The sequence below is a fragment of the Acanthaster planci genome, linkage group LG01, assembly GCF_054643075.1.
Source record: "Acanthaster planci isolate LZ-2023a linkage group LG01, COTS_SCS, whole genome shotgun sequence".
Classification (NCBI taxonomy): Eukaryota; Metazoa; Echinodermata; class Asteroidea; order Valvatida; family Acanthasteridae; genus Acanthaster; species Acanthaster planci.
Window position 1 is genome coordinate 14883319 of NC_141777.1, and position 22829 is coordinate 14906147.

Below are 22829 nucleotides of genomic sequence, written 5' to 3' on the forward strand. Positions count from 1 at the left end.
GCTTATGTTTCATAGGCGGGAAAAATTCACACATTTTTTCACAAATGGAAAATGTTAACACCTTTCACCCACTTGAGAAGAAAATTAACCACAGTCCCCAAAAATCAATTTTTGATTGAAGTTCACAAGTACATTTAGCTGGACAGTTGCCAAAATTTCCCCCAACCACACTTTGTGTTTGAATGAACAGTCTTTTTAGTAAGAATTGAGAAGAACAAAGTCAGAAGAGCCACCAAGTATCATAATACTTGTTATTTCTCTTAGAAAGCAGTAATAAAAACAGTGATTACCATAACTCATGACATCATTGACAAAATCTTAGAAGGCAGTCCGTATCCGCCTGCGTACGGCGGCATTGATGAAGCTACCGCGTGTGGATGTAATGTTGACATGCTGCCGTTCATGCAAGCCCAGCCACTGCCATTTGGAAAATCACAGTGCACGTCATTGGTTTGCGCTTTCTGACCAATTTTTTCAAAACTAAGATCTAGTTTCATTTGATGTACCAGAAAGCCTCTGTAATTCTGCTTGAAAAAAATCTCTGTATTTAGCAGATCAAACCTTAAGAAAAATTCACCTTTTTTCACAGAATTTTCAATGAAGAGTTTGGGCAACTCAAATCCTATCTATTCGTGCACAAATTGATGAAAAATAGTATGGTCCCTGGGGCATAGAAATCAGTTTACTGCATCCTGCCTACAGGGAAATGAGCGACCACGTGTTTGTACACAAAAACGATTTATGCGCACAAATGTGGTTGCAGTGGCCCTTTATGGTCCCTACACATAGGCCCAGTACACAACCACAACTCACATCCATCGAGAGTGTGTTTTTGCTCCATGCCTCTGATGTCAATGTCATCCAGAATCTATCCGGCCTAGGCGAGCAAGTTTTCGCATCAACATTTTCAAACCTTTTTCACATTGTGTTTGCACAGTTTTTGTTTTATTTTTGCACAATTTTCTCATTATTTTCGCACACAGAGTTTTCGCGGGGTGTTTGCAAATTTTTTGCACCACGCCGTTTTCGCACATTTTTCGCACTGTCTTTGCACATTTTTGCACCAGATTCACTGCACATTCGCAGAGGGGAAAAGTAGTAGTCAAAATGTGAAATTCACCTGCAAATAAGAATTCTTTTCCCTTTTTCCCCCCAGTCATTTTTCCAGGGTTAAGTTCTAGTTGCATTGTACTGTACATGAACGATGGGTTGGTGCTTAGTTTTAATTTCTATTTTTAGCCAATTGTTTTCAGGCATTTCATACTTTTGCAGGAATTCGTGGCAGCAAATAACCTCTAAATTGGAAGCTCTTTCTAACTTTTTCAGAGCCAGATTCACATGTTTAATGAAGTTTGCAACAATGAATCAGTGGCAGACATAGAGAAGTAAGTAAATCATTTTGATGTGGTTCTCTTTAGGGGAGAAAGTTGGGTGTAAGGGGATGAGGGACTTTTGAGGAGCGTGTCGATCTCTAACTGTCATCATTTTCAATTTTTGCTTGACATGCCTTCTTCCGTTTGCTATTAATGACAGTCCTTGGGCTGGAGAGGGGGTATGTTTCCTTTAGAATTGATGACCATCAGTGTTTTTAAAACCTTGGTATGCCCCTGACATGCCCACGGGTCATGTTCCCATTGTAGGGGATCCGTTTGTACCCATTTGTTTCCATTTTGTTCATGTGCAGATGTAGATATACAACACAGAAGAGGAAGCTTGTCCTTTCCAAAACTTGTGCACTCATTAAAAAATACAATAGGTTCACATTCCATGACTGTTCTTTATTGGTTGTTGGAAGCAGTTGTGTGGATAGCAATCCATTAATGGCTGTGTTGTGGCTATGGAGAGGGTGTCTATCATCAGACTGTTGTGTGTCATGGGTATATGGCTTTGGTGGCTACAGTTACCCTGATGCACTAGTCACACATTCATAGTTGTAGTCCAAGAAATCCCATCACCTGTTACATTGTAGTAGCTATTCAGGGTTATGATTCCTAGAATGGGTGGTTTTCACAGGTTTAGAAGGCATAAGTATGATGAGATGATGATGATGTGACCAGCCCATTTGGGTTTGTCCTATATAATGAGCCCTTAACTTCCCAAGATGTTTTTGGGTGATCACTTTTAATTCAGTGGTCTTCTCAGTGTAAATTTTAGAGTGAAACCAATAGCACAGTACCTTACTATTCATTTTCAGCGTTGGGTCCCAACTGACTGCTTGGCTTCTAGAGAAAGAGGTGGTAGAACATCTGTTTGGACCAAACATGCATCTAGAGGTAACGTCAAAGTATACAACCTGTATTTCTTCATGTATATCTCTTGAATTTGATGATAGAAGGCATAAATTAACAAATCCTATTTTTCATCTTGATCGCAGTTCTCAACATGTAAAAAATAGTTTGATTCAGTGGTTCATTGAATAGGTTGTACTTTCATAAATACCTCAGATAGCTTGGCTATAGGTTGTACATTCATAAACACCTCAGATAGCTTGGCTGTAGGTTGTACATTCATAAACACCTCAGATAGCTTGGCTATAGGTTGTACAGTCATAAACACCTCAGATACCTTGGCTATAGGTTGTACAGTCATAAACACCTCAGGTAGCTTGTCCATAGGTTGTACAGTCATAAACACCTCAGATAGCTTGGCTATAGGTTGTACAGTCATAAACACCTCAGGTAGCTTGTCCATAGGTTGTACAGTCATAAACACCTCAGATAGCTTGGCTATAGGTTGTACAGTCATAAACACCTCAGATAGCTTGGCTATAGGTTGTACAGTCATAAACACCTCAGATAGCTTGGCTATAGGTTGTACAGTCATAAACACCTCAGGTAGCTTGGCTATAGGTTGTACATTCATAAACACCTCAGATACCTTGGCTATAGGTTGTACAGTCATAAATACCTCGGGTAGCTTGGCTATAGGTTGTACAGTCATAAAAACCTCAGGTAGCTTGTCTATAGGTTGTACAGTCATAAACACCTCATGGAGCTTGTCTATAGGTTGTAGAGTCATAAACACCTCAGGTAGCTTGGCTATAGGTTGTACAGTCATAAACACCTCAGGTAGCTTGGCTATAGGTTGTACAGTCATAAACACCTGTAGTTTAATCTTAAAATCCTATTCATTATTTTGGATGCCAAAACAGATCATCAAACAGTGCCAGATCATACTCAACTTCCTAGCAGCTGAGGGTGCACTGACTACTAAACACATTGACATCATCTGGGCAGCTACTCAACTCAAGCATTCGGGCCGCTATGTTCATGATCTTTTCCCTCATCTGATCAAGCATCTTGAGGCTGGTCCGCTCTTTCATCTGTTGAAACTGGTGTCACGGTTACACCCCTCAGAACACACTGAGCAGGTAAGATTCCCTCGTCTACATTTTGTAGAAATTTGCCTGTTTGGTTTTACTGGAAAATTTTGTAGACTCACTAAAAATGTTTCAGCTGTTAGTGTTGTTTGTAATGGATTTCACATATCTGCGTGGACGTATTCCAAGAGATGAGAAATTTAAATCTTAGGGTTACACTCTAGTGTTCTATAAAGGAATGCAGTTCTCTGAGTACGAGTGTGAGTACATGGGTATGAGTACGAGTACATGGCATTTTTTCATGCAAGGATGAGTACATTAAGAGGAGCAGGAGTACAAGTACTACAACAATTAAGTCTAAAGTGTTTATAGACAGAGCATAAAGGTATGACATGATGAGGTGGGTTTTTTTTTTCAGACCTTGTACCTCTCTCAAGTAATAACAAAATGTATCTGGACAAGTGCGATCTCCAGCAGTGCAGTGAGTGCCACTACTCCATTGAGGCCAGATGTTAGACATTCTCAGCATGAGTTTCCTCTACTTAGGAGCAGCCTAGAAATGGGCTCAGACAAAGGTAACATTCAACCAGTTGATTGGTCAATATGTCTGTGTACTTAAGCTGACCAGTCATTTTGTCAGCCACTTTTATTGAGCTGTGTTTGCCACTCGAGTTAAATGTAACTTCAAGGTCAGGTCAGACATCCAAACAAGCAATTAGTATAATGAAATGAACAGTCTGGTACTTCATAAGATTATGCAGTGGGGTTAGAAAAACACCAAGTTTAAATTATTTATATACACAAACTGTCTTTCTAATGTCAAATGAAAAATAAGACATTTCAGTGTAGAGATGTAAAAAGGGATGGAAATAATTCTTAAGGAATTTGGGCTGCATCACTTTCTAACTACATTTCAGCTTTTAAGTTACTTCACTCCAAACAGCCCTGAAACAACACTTTAATGGAATTTGAGACTGCTTTCATTCCCAGGTCATCTTGGTGTCATGAATAGCAACAACAGCCGCATGGTAGAGATCTATGAGCTGGAAGAAGATGATGATAATAACACTGAGGAAACTCCACAAAGTGTCATAGAAGATCAGTCTCCACATTGCAGTCATCACCAAGAGGTAGGCTAGATCCTAATGCAGAGGAAGAGTGAGGATAAACCAGCCCGTATGAGATCGCTACATTGGTGAAACCAGGGTATCTATTCATTCTGGACAGATTGGCTGGAAACTAAATAAATGTAGATAAGATACAGCAGCCAACAAGATGATTAAGTTGGAATTTACAAAATTGTATGTGAGAGATTAATTTTAATACTCGTAGTATGGGAACTTCCAAAGCCCTTAAAGACAGTCATAAGTGGAAGTCTCAGGAAAGGAGGGGAGTACAAATTTATGGCAGAATCTACCTCTGTATTTTTGTCAATTTTGACGGACTTCAACTGTGCACAATAAATGTTAAGTCAGATATCCATTATTTGTATAACACTGCAACTGTCTGTTTTTGTTCCACATAGTCAATGTAAGGCTGGAAAAGAAATTACAATCAAGCTGTGCCATCGGTATTTAGGAATAGGTGGTTTCTTTTTGTTAGCATTTCATGTGTATGTAACTAAGATCACTGCAGTCAACTTCATTCCCATGGTTCTGATGTTGCTACACCATGATAGTTACTACCATGCCTTGCCAATTATAACTCATGGTACTTTGTAACTGAAATATTCAACTACATGTATTTTGGAGATTGAAATTAAAACCGCTATAGATATACACCTCAGCCATCTCCTTCAAGTTGTGGTTATTTCTAATACTCTGATAAAGGCATGCCAGTCTAGAAAAAATTGTTTACACATTATTTCTGCCCTTCCATGTGTGTGCACATTGCAATTTCAATTTATGCATATTCGATCTGAATAACTAGTTAGCGTCATTTTGTTGTCTACTTTATAGCCGGTGCTAGTGAAGGAACGTGCACTCAGCTTGTGGGAAGGAGGCTGCACTGCAGTTTGATTGAAATTATGTCTTCTTCCCCTTCTGTTTTGTGATCAAACTGTGATGAAAACCTTGAACAATTGTCATGTAAATTTTTTATAGGATGATAGCATAGATGCCAGCAGGGTCAAGTCTCTTAACACTACTGAGAAAGAACCAGAAACATCCAAAGGGAAACCTCGGCCTGAAATAAGGAGTGACCCCTCTGGCTCTCGTAACACCCACCATTCACACAAACCTCTCAGAGCTGTAGCCATCCGTCGACGCAAAAGGCTCATAAAACCAAGACCGGCCGAGGATGGATCAGAAAGTTCAATAACAGAACATGACTCAGATAACATTGATTCAGAGAATGAGGCTATGGTGACTAGTCCAGAAAACTCTGAAAGTGATAGTGATGTCACTGAAGAAAGTGAGGAGCATGGGACACAACTTGGAAGTGAGTATGAAGATGTTAGTGAGGAAAGTGATGCAGAGATGCAGAGTGAAGAAGAAGATGAAGAGAGGACAGGAATGAGACATCCATGCTGCTCTGACAGGCACAGATCCACCTTATTGGGACATCAGAGCCACCTACGCAAATGCCTTCAAGGTGGAGATATCAGTGACAGTGCAACATCAGAGGAGAGCGAAGGAATCCAGCATGGACGCTTTTTCCAAGCTACAGTTCGGCCACGACGGATTAAAAAGCAGCTCCTGATGGGAAAACTGGAGGAGAAGGCAAAGGAAGCTAGAGAGGAAGAAGTGGAAGAAGAGAGAAAGACTGAAGATGCTGATGTAGAGATTGAAAGGACTCCTGTACATCACGAAGGAGTGATAGGATCATTACCATCTTCTCCTCAATCAGACCATAGGCAGCTGCCTCAGGAGGCGAGGGAAGCTGAAGATTACTATGTGAGGAATAGAAACCTGGAAACGGAGGTATATGACTGCAGAAGGTACTTGCCACACCATCACACAGTTCGAAGGTGGGTCGTTCAGCCATTACAAAACAATATTTTAGCATTCTTGTATGTGGCCGAAAATATCTGTTTCGGAACACTTTCTGAAATACTTTCCTTCCTGTTCCATTTCTTGTCCCCCATATAGCAATGTCATGGATGATCTGATCAGTGCTGAGGAAGGGTCTTGCAGTAGCTCCCAGGCTAGTGCTAAGTCTGAAAAGAACATGGCTGACTTTGATGGGGAGGAAGAAGAGGATTCAGCATGTGAGGATGAGATGGTGCAGCTCAGTGCTCACCTAAGCTCTATACATCATCACCAGCATACACATCGCCATAGACACCATCATCACTTGCCAGATATTAGTCCTGTGTATCGCAGCCGCCTCTCAAGTAATCAAACATGGCTTCTTTTCCCTTTAGTGACATTTTCAGTCTGTGAAACCTATTTTACAAGGGGCAGAGTTTCACATACGTTTGGAAGCATTAAAATTTCATTTTTTTTTCTGTCTTAGAATTTGAAGACATGAATATGTTAAGATCATCCATTGCTTATTGAGGGAAGATAATGTGAAATCTTTGTGTCTGATTATTGTAGGTACATGCTCTCACCATACTGAGAAGGAGGATATTGCAACCCCATTTGCAGATTTCAACTTTGATGATGTTTGCAAGAAAGGCCACACCTTGCTCTGGGACCAAGTACAGGATGAAAATGCGGTAAATTAAACCTGTTGCATTGTTATTGGTGATTACATCTTTATGCATCTTGAGCAAGACTTGCAAAGATTGAACCAAGAAGAAATGACTTATGCAAGGCTTCACTTAAAATGAAGTAATAGGTTCTTTTCTTTGGAACTTGAAACAAATTCTAAAATAAGACTTATTAGCTCTTACTCTGGGGAAAGTGTAGAATTCCCATACACACATTGGTAAACTTTTTTGTCATTTCATCATTGAAGAAGTCACCCTGGATGTTACATTACATGTATATCCTTGTCATTGTGGATTTGGCAAGTATGTTCTTCATGAGCGATGCATTCCCATCATAGTGCTCTAAGAGGAACTAAACTTGAACATTACATCTGTACATCGTTACAATCAATGCAGCAGCCTACTTTACATTTCCCATACACCTTCAATATGCAACATATAATCTGAAGTTTCAAGGCTACATATATTCTGTCATTTACAGAATAACCATGGATATGTCATTTAATATTTTATAAATTATTACCATTAATATTTGTGCGTAGGACAGTGTATGGAATCAAACAGTTGATGCATGCATGATAGACAGGTTCTTAACCACTTCCTGCCGGGGCAGTTATCAATGTTGATGATGCTGGGGTGGGATATTTATCATTTTTTTGTGTTTTCAAAATTCTTTAAAAATTCGTATCTTCGTTTACTGGACACTTATAAACATGTGAAGGATTGTCTGGTGTCCACTCTAGCCTGACAGACAAAATCTATTGACACTTGAGTATTTCAGCCAGGCCTGTAGCCTTGTAAAAAGAGCCCAGATTGTGCGGTGTTATATAACTAACTTTTGTTCACGAACCTGGCTCAGTGTGCTGCTGACCTCTTTTCAGTAGGGGCCAGATAAGCATGTAGCGGTGTTGTGTGGCTCATCGCTGCGGTGGTGGAACGATTTTGTCCCCGGTGGTAATCCGCTCGCTCTAAACACCTCAAACCGTGGTATACTGTTTAAAAACAAAGCTGGATTGTCTCCTCTTTTAAGGGTGAAAAAATGTCGGTGATTCCCAGCAGCCTGATCTTTTGTTCCGAGTACGGTCTTTTGTTTCCAGGCCCCGGTCCCTTTGTCAGAGTTCGGAGACCCTGGCCACACATATAAAGCATACGTGTCCGGATCCAGAATCCCCGGCAGGAAGTGGTTAATGATAACAGTGCCAGTGACCACTAGGACATTATGAAGAATATCTTAAACTCTGATAATCTGAAAGCCATGAAACTACCAGAATTAACCTCTCCCTGCCGGGGATTCCAGTTAATGTGGTTAAATTGCTGAGAATGAGATTTATAATGTACATCTGTGTTTTCCGCTTTCAAGTCCTCGGTTTGAGGTTACACGGCATGTAGGTTTAGCGTTCTTGTGAAGTGGAATTTTTCGTTAGACTCACTGAGAGCCTGTAGCAGTGGCTGATATTGTTTTTACTCCATTTGTGCACTCCATGCACCATTGCGCTTCACAAAAAATTCCACATGCATGCTAAGGAACAATATAAGAAACTATTTTACATGTACTGTTGACTCTCGTTATTACAAAATCAGCTTTAACAAAATTCCGGTTATAACAAACCCATATCTGTGGTCTTGGCAAAAATGTGCACATTTCTATGGGGAGAAAATCTGTTACTGTGAAATTGCATTGTACAAAATTCCTGTTACAATCAAAGGTTTTTGTGACTTTGTTGCCTGAAAAACCATTGTTGATGACCCATTTATAACAAGTGTTTACGAATCTCGGTGGTGAAAATGTGCGTAATGCAATTGAAGCAGTGCTGCACTGGTTCCTGCCGCACCGAACCATTGCCGAAAAAAGGCATGATGGAAATGTGGCAACCAGTCAGTGTACGTATCCTGGCAAAAATAGCGGCGTACATTACACTACATTGCATACAAATGGGGCTGTACAATTGCACATCAAAAAAAAAAAATTGCTGTTAGAAAATTGATCTCATGTCCATGTTTGTATTTTCTGTGTTTGTGAATTTTATTTTAGGCCGCACTGCTCGTACTTGAAGCGAGCATGTTTTCACAAAATTTCCTGCCGCAGCATGAGGTTTACCGACTCCAGATGCATCATGCACGGTTACAATGTGATATACCGACATTGTTCGCCAGTTTCCTGTTGTCATGACTAGCATAGTGCTTGATTTAAAAAATCAATGATTTTTTTTACACAGATTATAGCAATGCCAGAACAAAAGATTCCTTCCCAATTTCGATAAAAATACACCCCAAATATGTTCCCTCAACTATTCTTGCTTCTGAAGAGCCCAACTAATCGCCAAACACTGAATTACTCATATTGCTGCTAAAAGAACAAGCACACCCATCAATGAGATTGTGTGCTCACATGATGTACACTTTGCAAGATATAGCTATCCAATCACAATATTCCCTCATGACATCATGCTTCTTCGCGGTGGGCAAGTGAACACAGACTATCGATCAATCATAGTCATGCACCTAGTGTTGAACATCAAGAGACATATGGAAAATTAAATAAAAAGTCTCTCCTTTACAATTTGTGTTGGAAAGACTACTTACATGGAAGGGGGGCTTCAGGTTATGAGTGTTCACATTCTTGCAGGTACACACAAGTCCACATGCGCGTGCCATTAAGTTGGTTTCGTCCTCATCCATGGCGATCGAAAGTCTTAAAAAATCCCCGGCTCAATGCTTTTACAGGTACAGTCGACTCTCGTTATTACAAAATCCGCCATGTACAGTGTACATTTACATGTACTGTATGTTAATACACGTGAATGTGATCGATGTCAAGATCTCTCGGTTATGATTAATCAAATATACTGTGATGTGTTTAGAATAATTAATTTCACTGTCACATGAAAACATATTTAATGTACATGTGAAGATACAAAGCAAACAAAAGCATCAGGCCAGGGATTTTTAAAAGACTTTTGATCGCCACGAATGAGGACCGTGACGAAGCTAACATAATGGCACACACATGTCGGCCTGTGTGTACCTGACAGAATGTGAAGACTCGTCAACTGAAGGATCCACCCATGTAAATAGTCTTTCCAACACAAACTCTGTCATGGGGAAGCATTTTTAGTTTACTTTCCATGTGTCTTTTGATGTTTGACACTAGCCGAATGACCATGATAATTGATCAATAGTCTGAGTTTACTCGTGCAACAAGGCGAGCACCTGCGCGAGATTGTCAATGAAGAAGTATGATGTCTTAAGGGAATATTGTGATTGAAAAGATACAAATATGTCTTCAAAAGGTACGTTATGCAGGTGCACAATCTCATAGGTTGGCACACTAGTTATTTAGCAGCATTAAGAATAATTCAGTGTTGGGCGATCAGTTTGGCTCTTCAGAAGCGAACTCATTTGGGGTGTCTTTTTTCGGAATTGGCAAGGGATTCTTGTGTTTTGGTGCTGCTGTAAAAAGTTTTTAAAAATCATCGAATTTTGGAATCGTGCACAATGCTACTCATCAGGACAGGAAACTGGCAAACAATGTCAGTTTATAGCACGTTGTAAGCGTGTGTGTGCATTTGGAGGGGTGGGTGCTAAACCTTGTGCTTAAGCAGGAAATTTGTGAAAACACGTTCACTTTAAGTACAAGCAGTACAACCTCAAGTCAAATCCATGAACACAGAAGAGGCAAACACAGACAGGAGATCAATTTCTGTGAATTTACTTGCAGAAATTTTGTAACGGCAATGGCTTTTGACGTGCAACTGTTGAGCTGCGTTTGTGTAGAGCAACAATACATGTACGTAACTGGTGGTGGTATTTCCAGCATGATTTCTTTGGCAGTAGTTCGCGATTGTGGGAACCAGTGCAGCATTGCCTTAGCGCATGCGTAAATGCTCATTATAAATGGGTCGTCAGCAATGTTTTTTGGGCTACAGAGTCACAGAAACGTTTCATTGTAACAGGAATTTAATACAATTGGGATTTGCAGTAACAGATTTTTCCCCGTTGAGGTGTGCACATTTTTGCCGGCACCAAAGATGTGTGTCTGTTATAACTGGAATTTTGTTATAGCTGATTTCATTATAAGGAAAGTCAACTGTACATGTGTTTGCTTTTTATCTCACATGTACATTAAATATGTTTTCATATGACAGTGGTGTTTATCATTTTGAACATATCACAATATATTTGATAAATCATAACCAAGTAATCTTTTGATATCATTAACATCAACCGCGTTCACCTGTATGCATGTACAGTACATGTAAATGTACATTGTATGTAGCACTGTACACAGTAGGACCTATTCATACCATACACCTAAGCCATTGCACTGAGTTACGCCTACAACGAATTTCAGATACAGTGAACATCCCCACAAGACTCATGGATTTCGTAACAAGAGTCGACTGTACTTATTGTATGTGGGACTTAATGTTTTAAGTTAAGTATCCAAAAAAAGAAACCGCTGTGAAGGAGAGTGCTCTGACTAATGTCAAATGCATACTATTCATGGGAGAACAGGTGGGGATGTGAAAAACACACTTTATGTGGCTAAATGCCATTATGGAGCATAGTAATGGGAATGTATAACACTAGTTATTTTGTTGTGGTCCGCTGATGAAGCTTGAAGTTGCCTGCTGCATTTGCCTTCTCCTGTGTTTTTGGGTGTGCTTACCTTACATACCTAGTGTGGACTTGTGAACAAAAGATGTCCACTCAATGCAGAAAAGAAAGACCTTCTGTGAACTTACACATGTCCAAAGGACGTTTCCTCTTCTCTGAAAAAGAAGTTTAGAGGCATTTGGGGGTAGGGGTCATCGGTTGTAAAAGGAAGAGGAATAGTCAAGGAAACCTTGTACAAAAAGCCAGCTGAAAATCTTGTTCCCAGTTCAAGAAAAACGAGTATGTTCACTAAGTTTTCTTAACTGCATGAAAAAGAAAGGAATGTCCACACAAGGTGTGTAAGGTAAGTGTGGGTGCATATTTGCTAAGTTTTCCCAAGTGCTGTAACTTGAGGACTAGACATACAAGCATCAATCGTGATGTGTAAGCTGGTTTTTGTTTTCATTGGAAGCTTGTTGGTTTTGGACTCAGCAGTTCAGAGATCAAGGTCATTATTGATATGGCAGAGAAATGGTTTTCCCAATGGAGACTTTCCGTGATTATGAATTAAAAGTTGTGAGTTTATATCAGACATAATGGGGCATTTGTACTTACAAATACATCATTCTTCTTTGGTGATAAAAATTGTTGAATTTTGGAGACATTTTATTTACAGTTAAAAAAAGGTTGTCAGTTGAACGCATTTTTAATATTTCCTGTTAATATCGCTATTATAGATCCATCTCAGTGAGGGACTTGCAGCTGAAACTGAAAAACTTCTCTGTTCTCTGGTTTGCTGGTTTCCTGAACGAGAAATTCGCATGAAGTTTGTGGAAGGCTGCTTAGAAAACTTGAAGAACAACAGGTATTCACATTTAAATAAAGAAAATGAAGTTGAAAATTGAAAAGGCATTTTTTTGTCACGTTATCCATCATCCACATTCTTTTTGAAAGCCAGAAAGAAAAGCAAATTACATTCTTCAATGTGAGGTGAGCTCATTTAGGAGTGCACAGATGCGTGCAAGTATTTTGCATTATAGGAGCAGTAATCTCAATATTAAAGTTGTGGATCGTAATTGTATTTCTAAAAAAATGTACATTTTACACGTACCATGTTCATAACTTGGAAAGGAAATGGAACATAGTTCTGTATTTCGGATAAAGAAATAAAACTTTTGAATGCTGAAGCACTAGTTGATTGTTGCAAGGTGTCAAAGCTGCTCTGATCATGTTAAGAAGTAAAATAGAGTTGTCCAAAAGGTAAATTGAAGGCATCATTTATTTGATTGATACCCCTCCTGTATTGATAGGGTTTTGTTTGATGCTTTGAACAGGTCAGAAGTTGTGTCTCTTCGTCTTTTACCAAAGCTGTTTGGGTCCTTTCAACAGTACCGCAACAATTACAACACTCACTGGATTACTATGTAAGTTTGCAGTGTGTCGCTGAGTGCCTTGTGATCATAAAATATAAGTTGCTGTCAATATTGCGTGAGAGATAATTTTCAGGCATGCATCGCTTGAAGGTAGTGGAGTGGATAATTGGTCATAAATTGTATCTTTCGTATTATGTTTAATAGTTGTTTGATGTTTACATGTAGTTGCTGGTGTAGGGCAGCAAGTCTGTGTTTGGAAGGTCTTTTTCAAAGGATTTGTTTGTTGCATGATGTGATATTTATCATGAGGTAATTTCTTTAAAAACATTTGTTACTGATGCCACAGGCTGTGTATTTCAAAATGATCACAAAGTAGTTGTTGAATTAGTCCTGCCCACTGTTTTGAAAAAAAAACTTTAATGGAATGAAGTGGCATTTCTTGAAATCTCTCATAAGTGAATGAGCTGTGAATTTCTGTTGTCACTCTGCATTGGCTGGTCTTAATTCTACACTGCCCTTTAGAGTTGTGATAATGGAATTCTATGGGAGATGATCGCGATGCACCAACCAGATTGCAATCCTTTTGTTATGCAGACTAGATGAAGCCCGGTCAAAGATTTTGACATCAGCTTTTGTTTCAGGCATTTGCATTATCCTTTACTGAGCAAAATGGTCAAAGGTGGTGAACATGACAAAGATCAAAAGGGTGCCAATGGCGACCCCCAAAAAGAAATGGAAAGATGATGAAATATCCCAAGTGAATGTTAGCTTGCGCGGCAAGAAGCAAACTGCACGTAAATTTCTATGTGCTACAAATATCCTAACAAAGACGACTGAGGAATCAGTCGACAAACTGAATGAAAATATCAACCTGCTAATGTCCAATGTGCTGAAGTTAACTGGCCAAGTTGGCAAGCTGAAGGCTGCCAAAACTGCTCAGCATGAGCATGGACTTTGTTGGGATCATTTTTACTATGATGAAGGACCATTTTTCCAAATGCAATGTGATACCCCTGGTACATACACGTATGCTGGTTGGTGCCATGAGGATGAATATGATTGTGATTATGATGAAGCTGCACTGGTCATGCATGATGACCTCGATGAGGATTCTCAAGGCAATAACATACATGACAAAGCTGATAGCGGCTATGTTCGTGATGTTGATTGTGGTAGTGCCGATTGTGCTATAGTTTCTTTGCCTGGGAATAGCAACAATCCAAATACTATATACGTCTGAATGAGCTGAAGGTACTTAAAGAAGAAGATACCAGGCTGCCTTTTGCTGAGCCATTAGCAGGAGGAGTTAAAACGTTCGCGTCAGGCATGAACTACAATTTGGTTATGGAAATTACGGTGGTGATCCTGTGCCTTCAAAACTGTATCGCATTGACTGCAGTTAAATTAGATGAATTAGTCTTTTGAAAGGTCCAACAAAGAAATTTGATGAAAGTCTTCAAGCTGTTCATACAGCTGTTTTGAATTTAGGATTCTACCTCACCAAACTAGTTAACAAGATGCAAAACGACTTTACAACCAATAAGTTTCAATCTGAGTTTCAAGAAGCTGGAACACAATGTGTTGATAAACTGACCACCATGGCCATGTCTAGTTTGGCTATGTTGGGCATGCATACCATAGCCATTGCCTCTGTACTGCCGTTTTTGCTATCTAAATTTGGACACCATGTTTTGAAGAACCAATTTTTCAGGTATTACCTGGCTTTTTTTATTTTTCTTGTATTCATGTTCAATTGAATTGTTTTATCCAAACATAGGAGCTCAGTTGAAGGACCTGGTAGTTGCTGTGCAAAAAAATTCTAATCTTACGAGTTGCTCTGAAAGAAAACTTTTTCTCAGGAATAAACAGAACAAAGTGAATTGGAAGGAGCATAATCATCCTTAGTTTCATTTATTTTTAGTTAGGATTTTTTTTTACAAGACAGCCCCAGTTGGCTTTGAAGTCCCATGGAATTCTGTTATCACAACTGCAGAGGAGAGAGTAGAATTGAAAACTTAAACCACTTTTACCTGAAGTTGAAGTTTGAAGTTCTTCACAGCTGTCTAGAAGTAATACATGTCTTAAGAATTAGATTCACACCCACCCTCCCATTGAATTGTACAGAGGTCTGGGCTGGACTTGTCCCATATTTGCTAGGCTGGTCTGCGTATGTGCGATCCACTCCCATGTATTCTTAATATCACTCCAGAGTGCAGTGTATAATTTCAATCAAATTTCAACTTCAGGTCAGTTTCATTTAATTTTTCATTAATTTATTAAAATTGTCATTCTGTCATCTAGAGAAAGAAACCTGCAAACAGGACTGTGCAAGCCACAGGCTTTGTGCCTGGGATGAATTTCATGAAATATGTCTCAACTTGTTACCCAATTTATGCAGTAAATCATTTCTGAAATGCCTCCGCATGAATTTGTTCAGGTAGACATGATGGTAATGTGAGTTAAGAATTTAGTTTGTCTTTGACATTGTAGGTGGGCAGAGGAGGAGCTTCACATGATGGACTTGTTCTTTAATAACCTCATCCACTACACCAATCAGGTTAGGGGTGGAATACAACAAGATAGATCACTGTGAGTACAACTAACCAACCAAATGTGCTGATGTCTGCTGCTTGTTTATTGCTTGATTACCAATTACTTTGGAATTACTTCATGCGATGTCTTAGAAATGTGTTCCTAGTGAATAAACCCTTGTGCATGCCACACAATGCATGTAGCCATTGTTTGGCAAAAACAAGGGTTTATCCACTGGTAGGAACACAGGGCGAGGGTTCCCCTTGTTTTTCTCTGTTTTCTCCGAGTGACGCAATCTACATTAAGAATTCGCATCTTGGCATGAACAGAAAAAGCCCTTTAAAGCTTGTTATAGTTGAGCTCTGAAGACAAATGACACTGTTCGATTTGGATGCTTCCATATTTATTTGAACAGATAAAAATCAGAGAAAACGATTTTACTTAGAGATGCTCTTTAAGGATTTGTCATCAGTAGTTGCAGTGTTTAGTTGAGCTTGTAAACTAATGCCAAAATTATGCCTTGTTGTCTGGAGACAAAAAGAACCTACATGGTACATGTATGTTCAGTGAGTTCAATGAAATGACCCCTCTGAAATTTGTATGTTTAGTCATATGAATATAGAAATCATTTTTTTTCTGACAATTTGGTGGTTTAGGCAGTTCAAGTATCCATCTTTATATCTGTAACCTCTTACGACCTCTGTTAACATTTTTCACTTGTAATACCGTATTTTCTGGCTTCCCCCTTTAGTTTCTAAAAATTGACAATCCTGCTCTGCATTTACATCAAGCTAATTAGCCACTTTTTAATGACTTGTGACGATGAGCCAAAGCCTAGTTGTCATTCAGGCCCAGTGAATGTCCAGTGATATCTTGAGTTTATCCATGTGGATCTTCTTGCGGAAAAAAAATTGACAGTCCAAATACAATCTGAATTTACTTGAAGAAACTTTAGAGGTGTACCACGTACAAATTTAGGGTCCTTGGAGCTGTGTTATAGTTACATTTTTTTCATCACAATATGTTTCCTTTGAAATCCTGCAATTTCATCTTTGGTTTACATTTTCATGTACATGTTCATGTAGCTTCATGGGATATGGATCTTATCTGCATAAATTTTTGTTTTGGTACCGATGATTGAGAAAACAATGATAATCCTTTTAGCTGATCGTCTTGGTAATCCCATTACAAATCCCATACAAAATATTTGTAGCTAGTATGTCAATATATGTACATATACACAAATGACTTGGGTTTAGGGAAATTAAAACATACGCTTGATTTATCTTAAAATAATGCATTTTGCCCACACAACTCGTAAGGGACAAAGAAACAGAGAGGACAAAGGGGTTAACAACTTGTGTAGGTTTTTCTTTTAGCAGAAAAACGATTTCAACCGAAGGCTTGATTAACCATGTATGTACACGTAGTATCTCATTGGCCCAGACTCTGTGATCCCTGCTATGTATATTTGAAAAATCAGTACTTTTCTTTGGTTGTCAAATGGTTTGGGTAATTGAAAGGGATGATGCAGCTGAGTGGAGTTGCACTTACCTCTGGAATGAGTCTGAAACCTAGATGCATAATTAAGATATCAATTGCCTTTAGAAGGGTTCATAGAAAGTTTTCATTCCTAGAAAATTTTGGTTTTTTTTCGTGTACCTGTTGTGCTTATTAAAAACAGAAGTTCTCAGTCCTAATTTTTGAATTCTGATATTTTGGTTTCAAAAACTGAAACCCGATTTAAAACGCATATATTTTATATCACAGAAAATCCATTGTCACATGACTTCAAATAACTGCTTTTATTCTGGTCTCGGTGTCTTGCAAAGATATTTATTTTTAAAAGTGTTAAACATGTTAAGATATATTGCATTATTTAGTAAACTGGAGTCACAGATGAGGGGATTCTAAAATATTAGGGATGAAATGATGTGGTTGTATTTTTGCTCATTTTGTTCTTGTTGGATAAACCAAAGAGATAAGGTATGATTATGTAGTACTTGAATAGTGCAGTCTTGCAATTGAGGAGATATAGCTGTTATTTTGCAGTGGCTTTGTACTTATATCAGAGGCTTTTGGCAAGAATGCACACAAATATAACTTTGTTATTTCATGCTATCTCTTTTAAAAAACCTTTCAGTAGGGGAATAGTAGTGTGGCTGTCGAAATTCATGATAAAAGTAAAACTGTGTTCCCATAACAAATACCAATGTTTTCATTTTGGCTTGTTGCATATTCTGTAGGTATACTCATACTGCAGAGGTTCAAGCGAGACTTCAGTTCTTGACTTGTGTGTTCACCACTTTGGGTTCGCCAGATCACTTCAGTAAGTTAATAGCATTAACAATGAAATAAACAAACGTGCTTAGTCTATTGGCAAATTGAATTCAATCTTGCAGGCTTCCAAGTTGGCACCAGTTGTTTTAGTTGTATTAGGTTAGCTCTTAGGTGCAACCTAGATTTCAGAGTAGAGATATGTTTTATTTTTTAATCGTCAACAGATAGTAACATTTAAAGATATGTTATACCGTATCTCCATGTAAATGGTGTACATGGAATAAACACATTTCAACACCTCCAGTACTATTAGAGATTTCATTTTTCAATCACCAGTGTTGGCTAAATACTAAAAAATTTGCAGGCAGGTAACAATGTGAAAAATTTTGAAAAGCTCTAGATTTTAATGGGATCCTGTGACGTGAGACTGATTTCTGTTTGTTTGCTTGTTAGAGTTACATACTTGTCAGGCTGCCAGGCTACAGATCATTTCATTTCCAGCTATTATTTGATGAGGATGATTTCTATTTTGAGCTGGTTCTGTTTTAAAAATAACGCACACTGTAATTCAGACTGTTGCATAGTGTGTGTCAGAAGTGTATTTTTCCTGCTCACTGCAAAATTGACTTTGTTTAATGTCTGCTTTTTATAATAATACCAACAATTGACATCAAATTTCCCACATGCTAATGTTTAGTATATGGGGAAAACCTGACAGTTACTGAATTAAAGCCTTGTACATGTATTTCAGGTGACAGTAAGGACTACCTTGTGACTGTGTCTTCAGTCCTTGGAAGGGCCATGTGTGTAGGCTGCTCTTGTAAACATTCCTAAACACTAAATATTGAATTGGAAGACTCTCAATCAGCTTTTGTTACATTGATAAGTTTGGAATGTGTGACACTCATAGTATGGGATACAGTAAATAAGTTTGGGATTGCAGCTGGTTATACGTTGGGGAGGTTTCACATGTGAATGGATACGCTAAGTTAATTTTCACGATGATCGTGAATACATGAAGAATGTAACACAGATTAACTGGAAATTTAAAATGTGACTAAGCATTTTGTACTTAAGTTTAGCGAGTGAGATGTCCATGATGTGTGTACATTTAGCGGATAGTGACATGCGTATGATGTCATGAAACCACACCAACTGGTGATGTATCCGGTGTGCTAAACGTAACCGTTAGCGTGTGAAACCTCCCTATTATTTCAAAGTTCAACTATTTTAGTTTAGGGGTAAATAACCTTTTTTACCTGTGCTGAGTCACAGAGGGTTCAAAATTTAGAAACATCCAGATAGCACCGTATTTCACAGCAGTGATTGATATGCTGTTATTTGTGAACTGTATTTTAGTTTTGCGCTTAGTAACAGGTAAACAAAAATGACAATCAGCATATAAAGTGGTTACACGTACATTTGTTTCCGTAGATCTCTTATTTCAAATTAAAATGGTTAAATCTTGATAAGTGCATGTGCAGTTGGATTATCCATTGACTTGATTCATTGCTGCAAAGAATTGATTGTGGAACATAATGTCCCTTACAGGATTGACCCTAGATCAAGTTGACACACTTTGGACATGTTTGGCCATGGATCCAGAATGTGGTGATGAGGCTCTGAGTTGGTTCCTGAATCAGGCTGGCAACAAAGACCAGCATGCATTGGGCTTGGAAACTTTCAAACACATATTCTTCAATAAGGTAATGGTGGAGTGGTCAAAAGAAAAATACTGATATTATGTGTTCTGTCAGTGAAAGACAGGTACTGTTGTACCTAAATTAACTCACCCCATATTGACTAGGAGTGAGGACTCTCTTCTTGGAAAGGTTGGTTGGAAAGACATGCTCTAGGTCGGTGTTCAAAATAGACTTCCAGAGCTATGGCTTTGTGTGTTGTCAGTGCCACGTACATGTACGTATTTGCAAGAGGCAAAGACATAGACCTAACACACAGTGTAGCTTCTGTGTACATGTATATGTATGTTATAGTACTTCATTGAACCAGTTTGCCAGAGTTTATTTCAAAAAGGCAAGGTCATTATGGAATGTACACTTTAGCTCTGATTGAGCACACAAAAGAGCAAAGTTATCCTGAACATTTTGCATTTCAGTGAATTATTTTCACTACAAATTTTGTCTGAAAATAGTGACTTTTCAGCATGCAGTTTTTCATTTATGCTTGTTATGCTGTAATGATGCCTACGTAGCTGAACAAAGAATTATGTATACATTAATACAACAATTAAACCTAGAAGCCACTACTGCAGTTGTAACACACTTACTGATAGGTGGTATGTGTACATTACATACTCATCCAACCATTAGGGTGTTGGGACTTTAATACCTACATGTACATACACATGCGCATCAAGTTTAAACATGCGTGTGAAAATGATGCTACTGCAGTAATGCCATCTCCTCAACATTAGTCTGGAATGGATAATTCAATCCATTAACATTGGATTGCGATAAGACATTACGTGTTATCAAAGTGTATCTTTTTGTGTTCTGTTTTGTACAGATGCCTCAACTTGAACCTGAAAGTATCAGTATGACAGGGTTGAATCTTTTCCAGCAGCTGTGTAGCTTAGCCAGGCTAGCCAGCTCATCATCTTATGATAGTCCACCAGTAGAGGTACTGCAGTTGTATCTTTTATGGTATTCCTTGTCAGGCTGCCTGATGGTTGTCATGCTGTTAGATGACCTATGGTCTGCATTATTGACTGGTTTGTCTCGCCCTTTTTGTCTTGTCTGAGCACATGCCTGCCTAACATGGCAATGTTGGGTCTTTATATTTGCTAAGAAGTATACATACGCACACATGACCTAATTAATATGGATTGTCATGCCTTTAAAAGTTGAATTCTGTGTGTGTGTGTGTAACTTAATTTAGTTAACATCAAGGATAACACAACAGAAGGGATTTTTTTTGTCATTAAAGTATCTGTTTATTTTTGTAGATGCCGGGAATTGATCATCTGTGGAAAATTGCCTTAAGAGCCAAGAATACTGATGTTAGTCTGTCTGCAATCAAGTATATCAACTCATACTATATCAATGGTAACTCAAATTGATTTCTTCAGTAACCAATTGCTTCTGCAGTTGGCAACTCGTCCTATCAAGACATGCTGATTGGCTATATTGCAGTAGTTTTACATCTTCTTGTCATGTTATTAATTTAGTAATATTCATTCTGTCTTGCAGTATGTTGTCTTTCATGTATTACAAAATTATCGTAATTCTTTAACCTTTTTGGTGATAATTGCTTTGAATCCTCCCGAAATCTTTACTTTGCGAGAAATCAAGGAATTCGTCAACTTCAACTTTTACCTTTTAGTGGGCATTTTCCATGTGAATTAAAATAATATGTCTGTATCTTTTGCACAAAATTTCCAAAACAACTGGTGGATTCAAAGTACATGTATATGTCCCGTAATTTTCAGAATGTAGGCTACTGCTTATATGTTGATCTCGCGCTGAAAAATGTCTCTGCGGCTTATACATTGGGTGGTTTATCCGGCAACCTTTGAAGGATAAAATCAGTCATGCCAAAGCAACGTGTACTGTGTGCAGGTGGTGTAGTCATGTTTTTGTTGGTTGCTGTTTACATCTGATAACTCGAACCTTGGTGAATGAAGATTCAAGTTGTCTGAATTTCAAGTTAACGGAAGTCCCCGAGTCATGGAGTCGCATGAAATGTGTACGTAACCACAACAAACCTTACTTGCTCTGCTCAGGCAATATCTTTAATTATTTTCCTGTTTTTAAAATTCATTTTCATGGTGTTTTTTTGCACACAAATAATCATTTTACTAAGTTTCTTTCTACAAGTAAATAAAAATCAACCGCTTAACGGTGTACCCTCGTGTAGCAAATCTTTTGTCTTTTCCCCGATCGTGTTCAGTGTGACATGCCACAGAATTTTGGGTTTGTTTTCACTTGGGTTTTCTCATGACATAACTCTCTGTGGTCACGTGGTTATCGGAAAGAGACAGAATTGGGATTGTCCATGAGTGGGTCTGCGATGATAGTAAGGCTGGCCCGAAAGTAGGATTCATTGCAGATGGGGTGTGGGGTGGTGTAAGCAGTGTGCGTGCCGTGCATGTGTGCGTACCGTGCATGCATACGTGCAACACAACCCGTTCCAGTGTGATGAATCGAACTAAGGTCTCGCGGTGGTCCTTCAACTACTATTTTTGAAGCAATTTGGCAGTTTTTTTGGATAGGCATCATAAAAACTTTGAGATAGTAAGCCTTTTGCAAGTTAACTTTGACCAAAATCTGGTACACTGAATTCTCAAAATTCACATGAACATAACAACTTGAATTCTCCATACTAAAACCACTGTTGCTATACCTTGTGATTCAGAGCAAGCTTGTGCTTAGTTACATAAGAGATGCCTTGCAACATTACACTGTTCTCAGTGGATAAGGAAGGGCACTAAGGAACCAGTCCATTCCAGAGATGGTGGTCACTATACAAAAGCTTGCCCCGAATCACGAGGTGTAGCAACAGTGTTTTTAGTCTGGGAAATTCAAATCGTTACGTTTATGTGCAATCAGATAACTCAGTGTACCAGATTTTATTCAAATTTAACTCGCAAATGGCTTATTGGACGTAGTGTTGTGGACATTTTGTAATACGGTTGTATTTTTGTACGAGAAGCCTATTCTTTTCGTGAGAAAAAGTTGGCCTACAAGATAAAATGGTTTTTTGACTTAACTGACTTCCAGCTATTAGTATTGTACATCCCTGTCCGCATAACTATTGCTGGCTGCTTGGAAAGAAGGGCAAAGACTTCAAATTCATTTTTAATGGTGGCACTCGTTTGCAGTCTTACATTTATTAGGATTGCATGTGTAGTGGAACCATTGACATATTGTACCGGTGCTTTAACTGGTGCAGCACAATGACCTTTGTGGTTGGATCATCAGCACTGCGGTACGGCTTATACGCTGATGCGGCTTATGCGCCAACTTTAATTCTTAATTTGCAATTTTTGTATGCTGCGGCTTTTACACTGTGCAGCTTATATTCTGAAAATGACGGTATGTGGATGGTCATGCAC

General features: G+C 38.7%; 1 protein-coding gene across 1 annotated transcript in view; it reads left to right on the plus strand.

Moving 5' to 3' along the window:
* Window positions 1–22829, plus strand: part of LOC147800454 (ubiquitin carboxyl-terminal hydrolase 34-like) — a 63409-nt gene that overhangs the window by 14188 nt on the left and 26392 nt on the right. The window contains 15 exon segments of the mRNA XM_087140882.1: window positions 1327–1385; window positions 2195–2273; window positions 3152–3370; window positions 3738–3894; window positions 4310–4449; window positions 5422–6287; window positions 6409–6653; window positions 6859–6980; window positions 12308–12435; window positions 12905–12994; window positions 15434–15532; window positions 17722–17804; window positions 19307–19461; window positions 20282–20395; window positions 20721–20820. Coding sequence (XP_086997008.1) covers window positions 1327–1385; window positions 2195–2273; window positions 3152–3370; window positions 3738–3894; window positions 4310–4449; window positions 5422–6287; window positions 6409–6653; window positions 6859–6980; window positions 12308–12435; window positions 12905–12994; window positions 15434–15532; window positions 17722–17804; window positions 19307–19461; window positions 20282–20395; window positions 20721–20820 — 2656 coding nt within the window.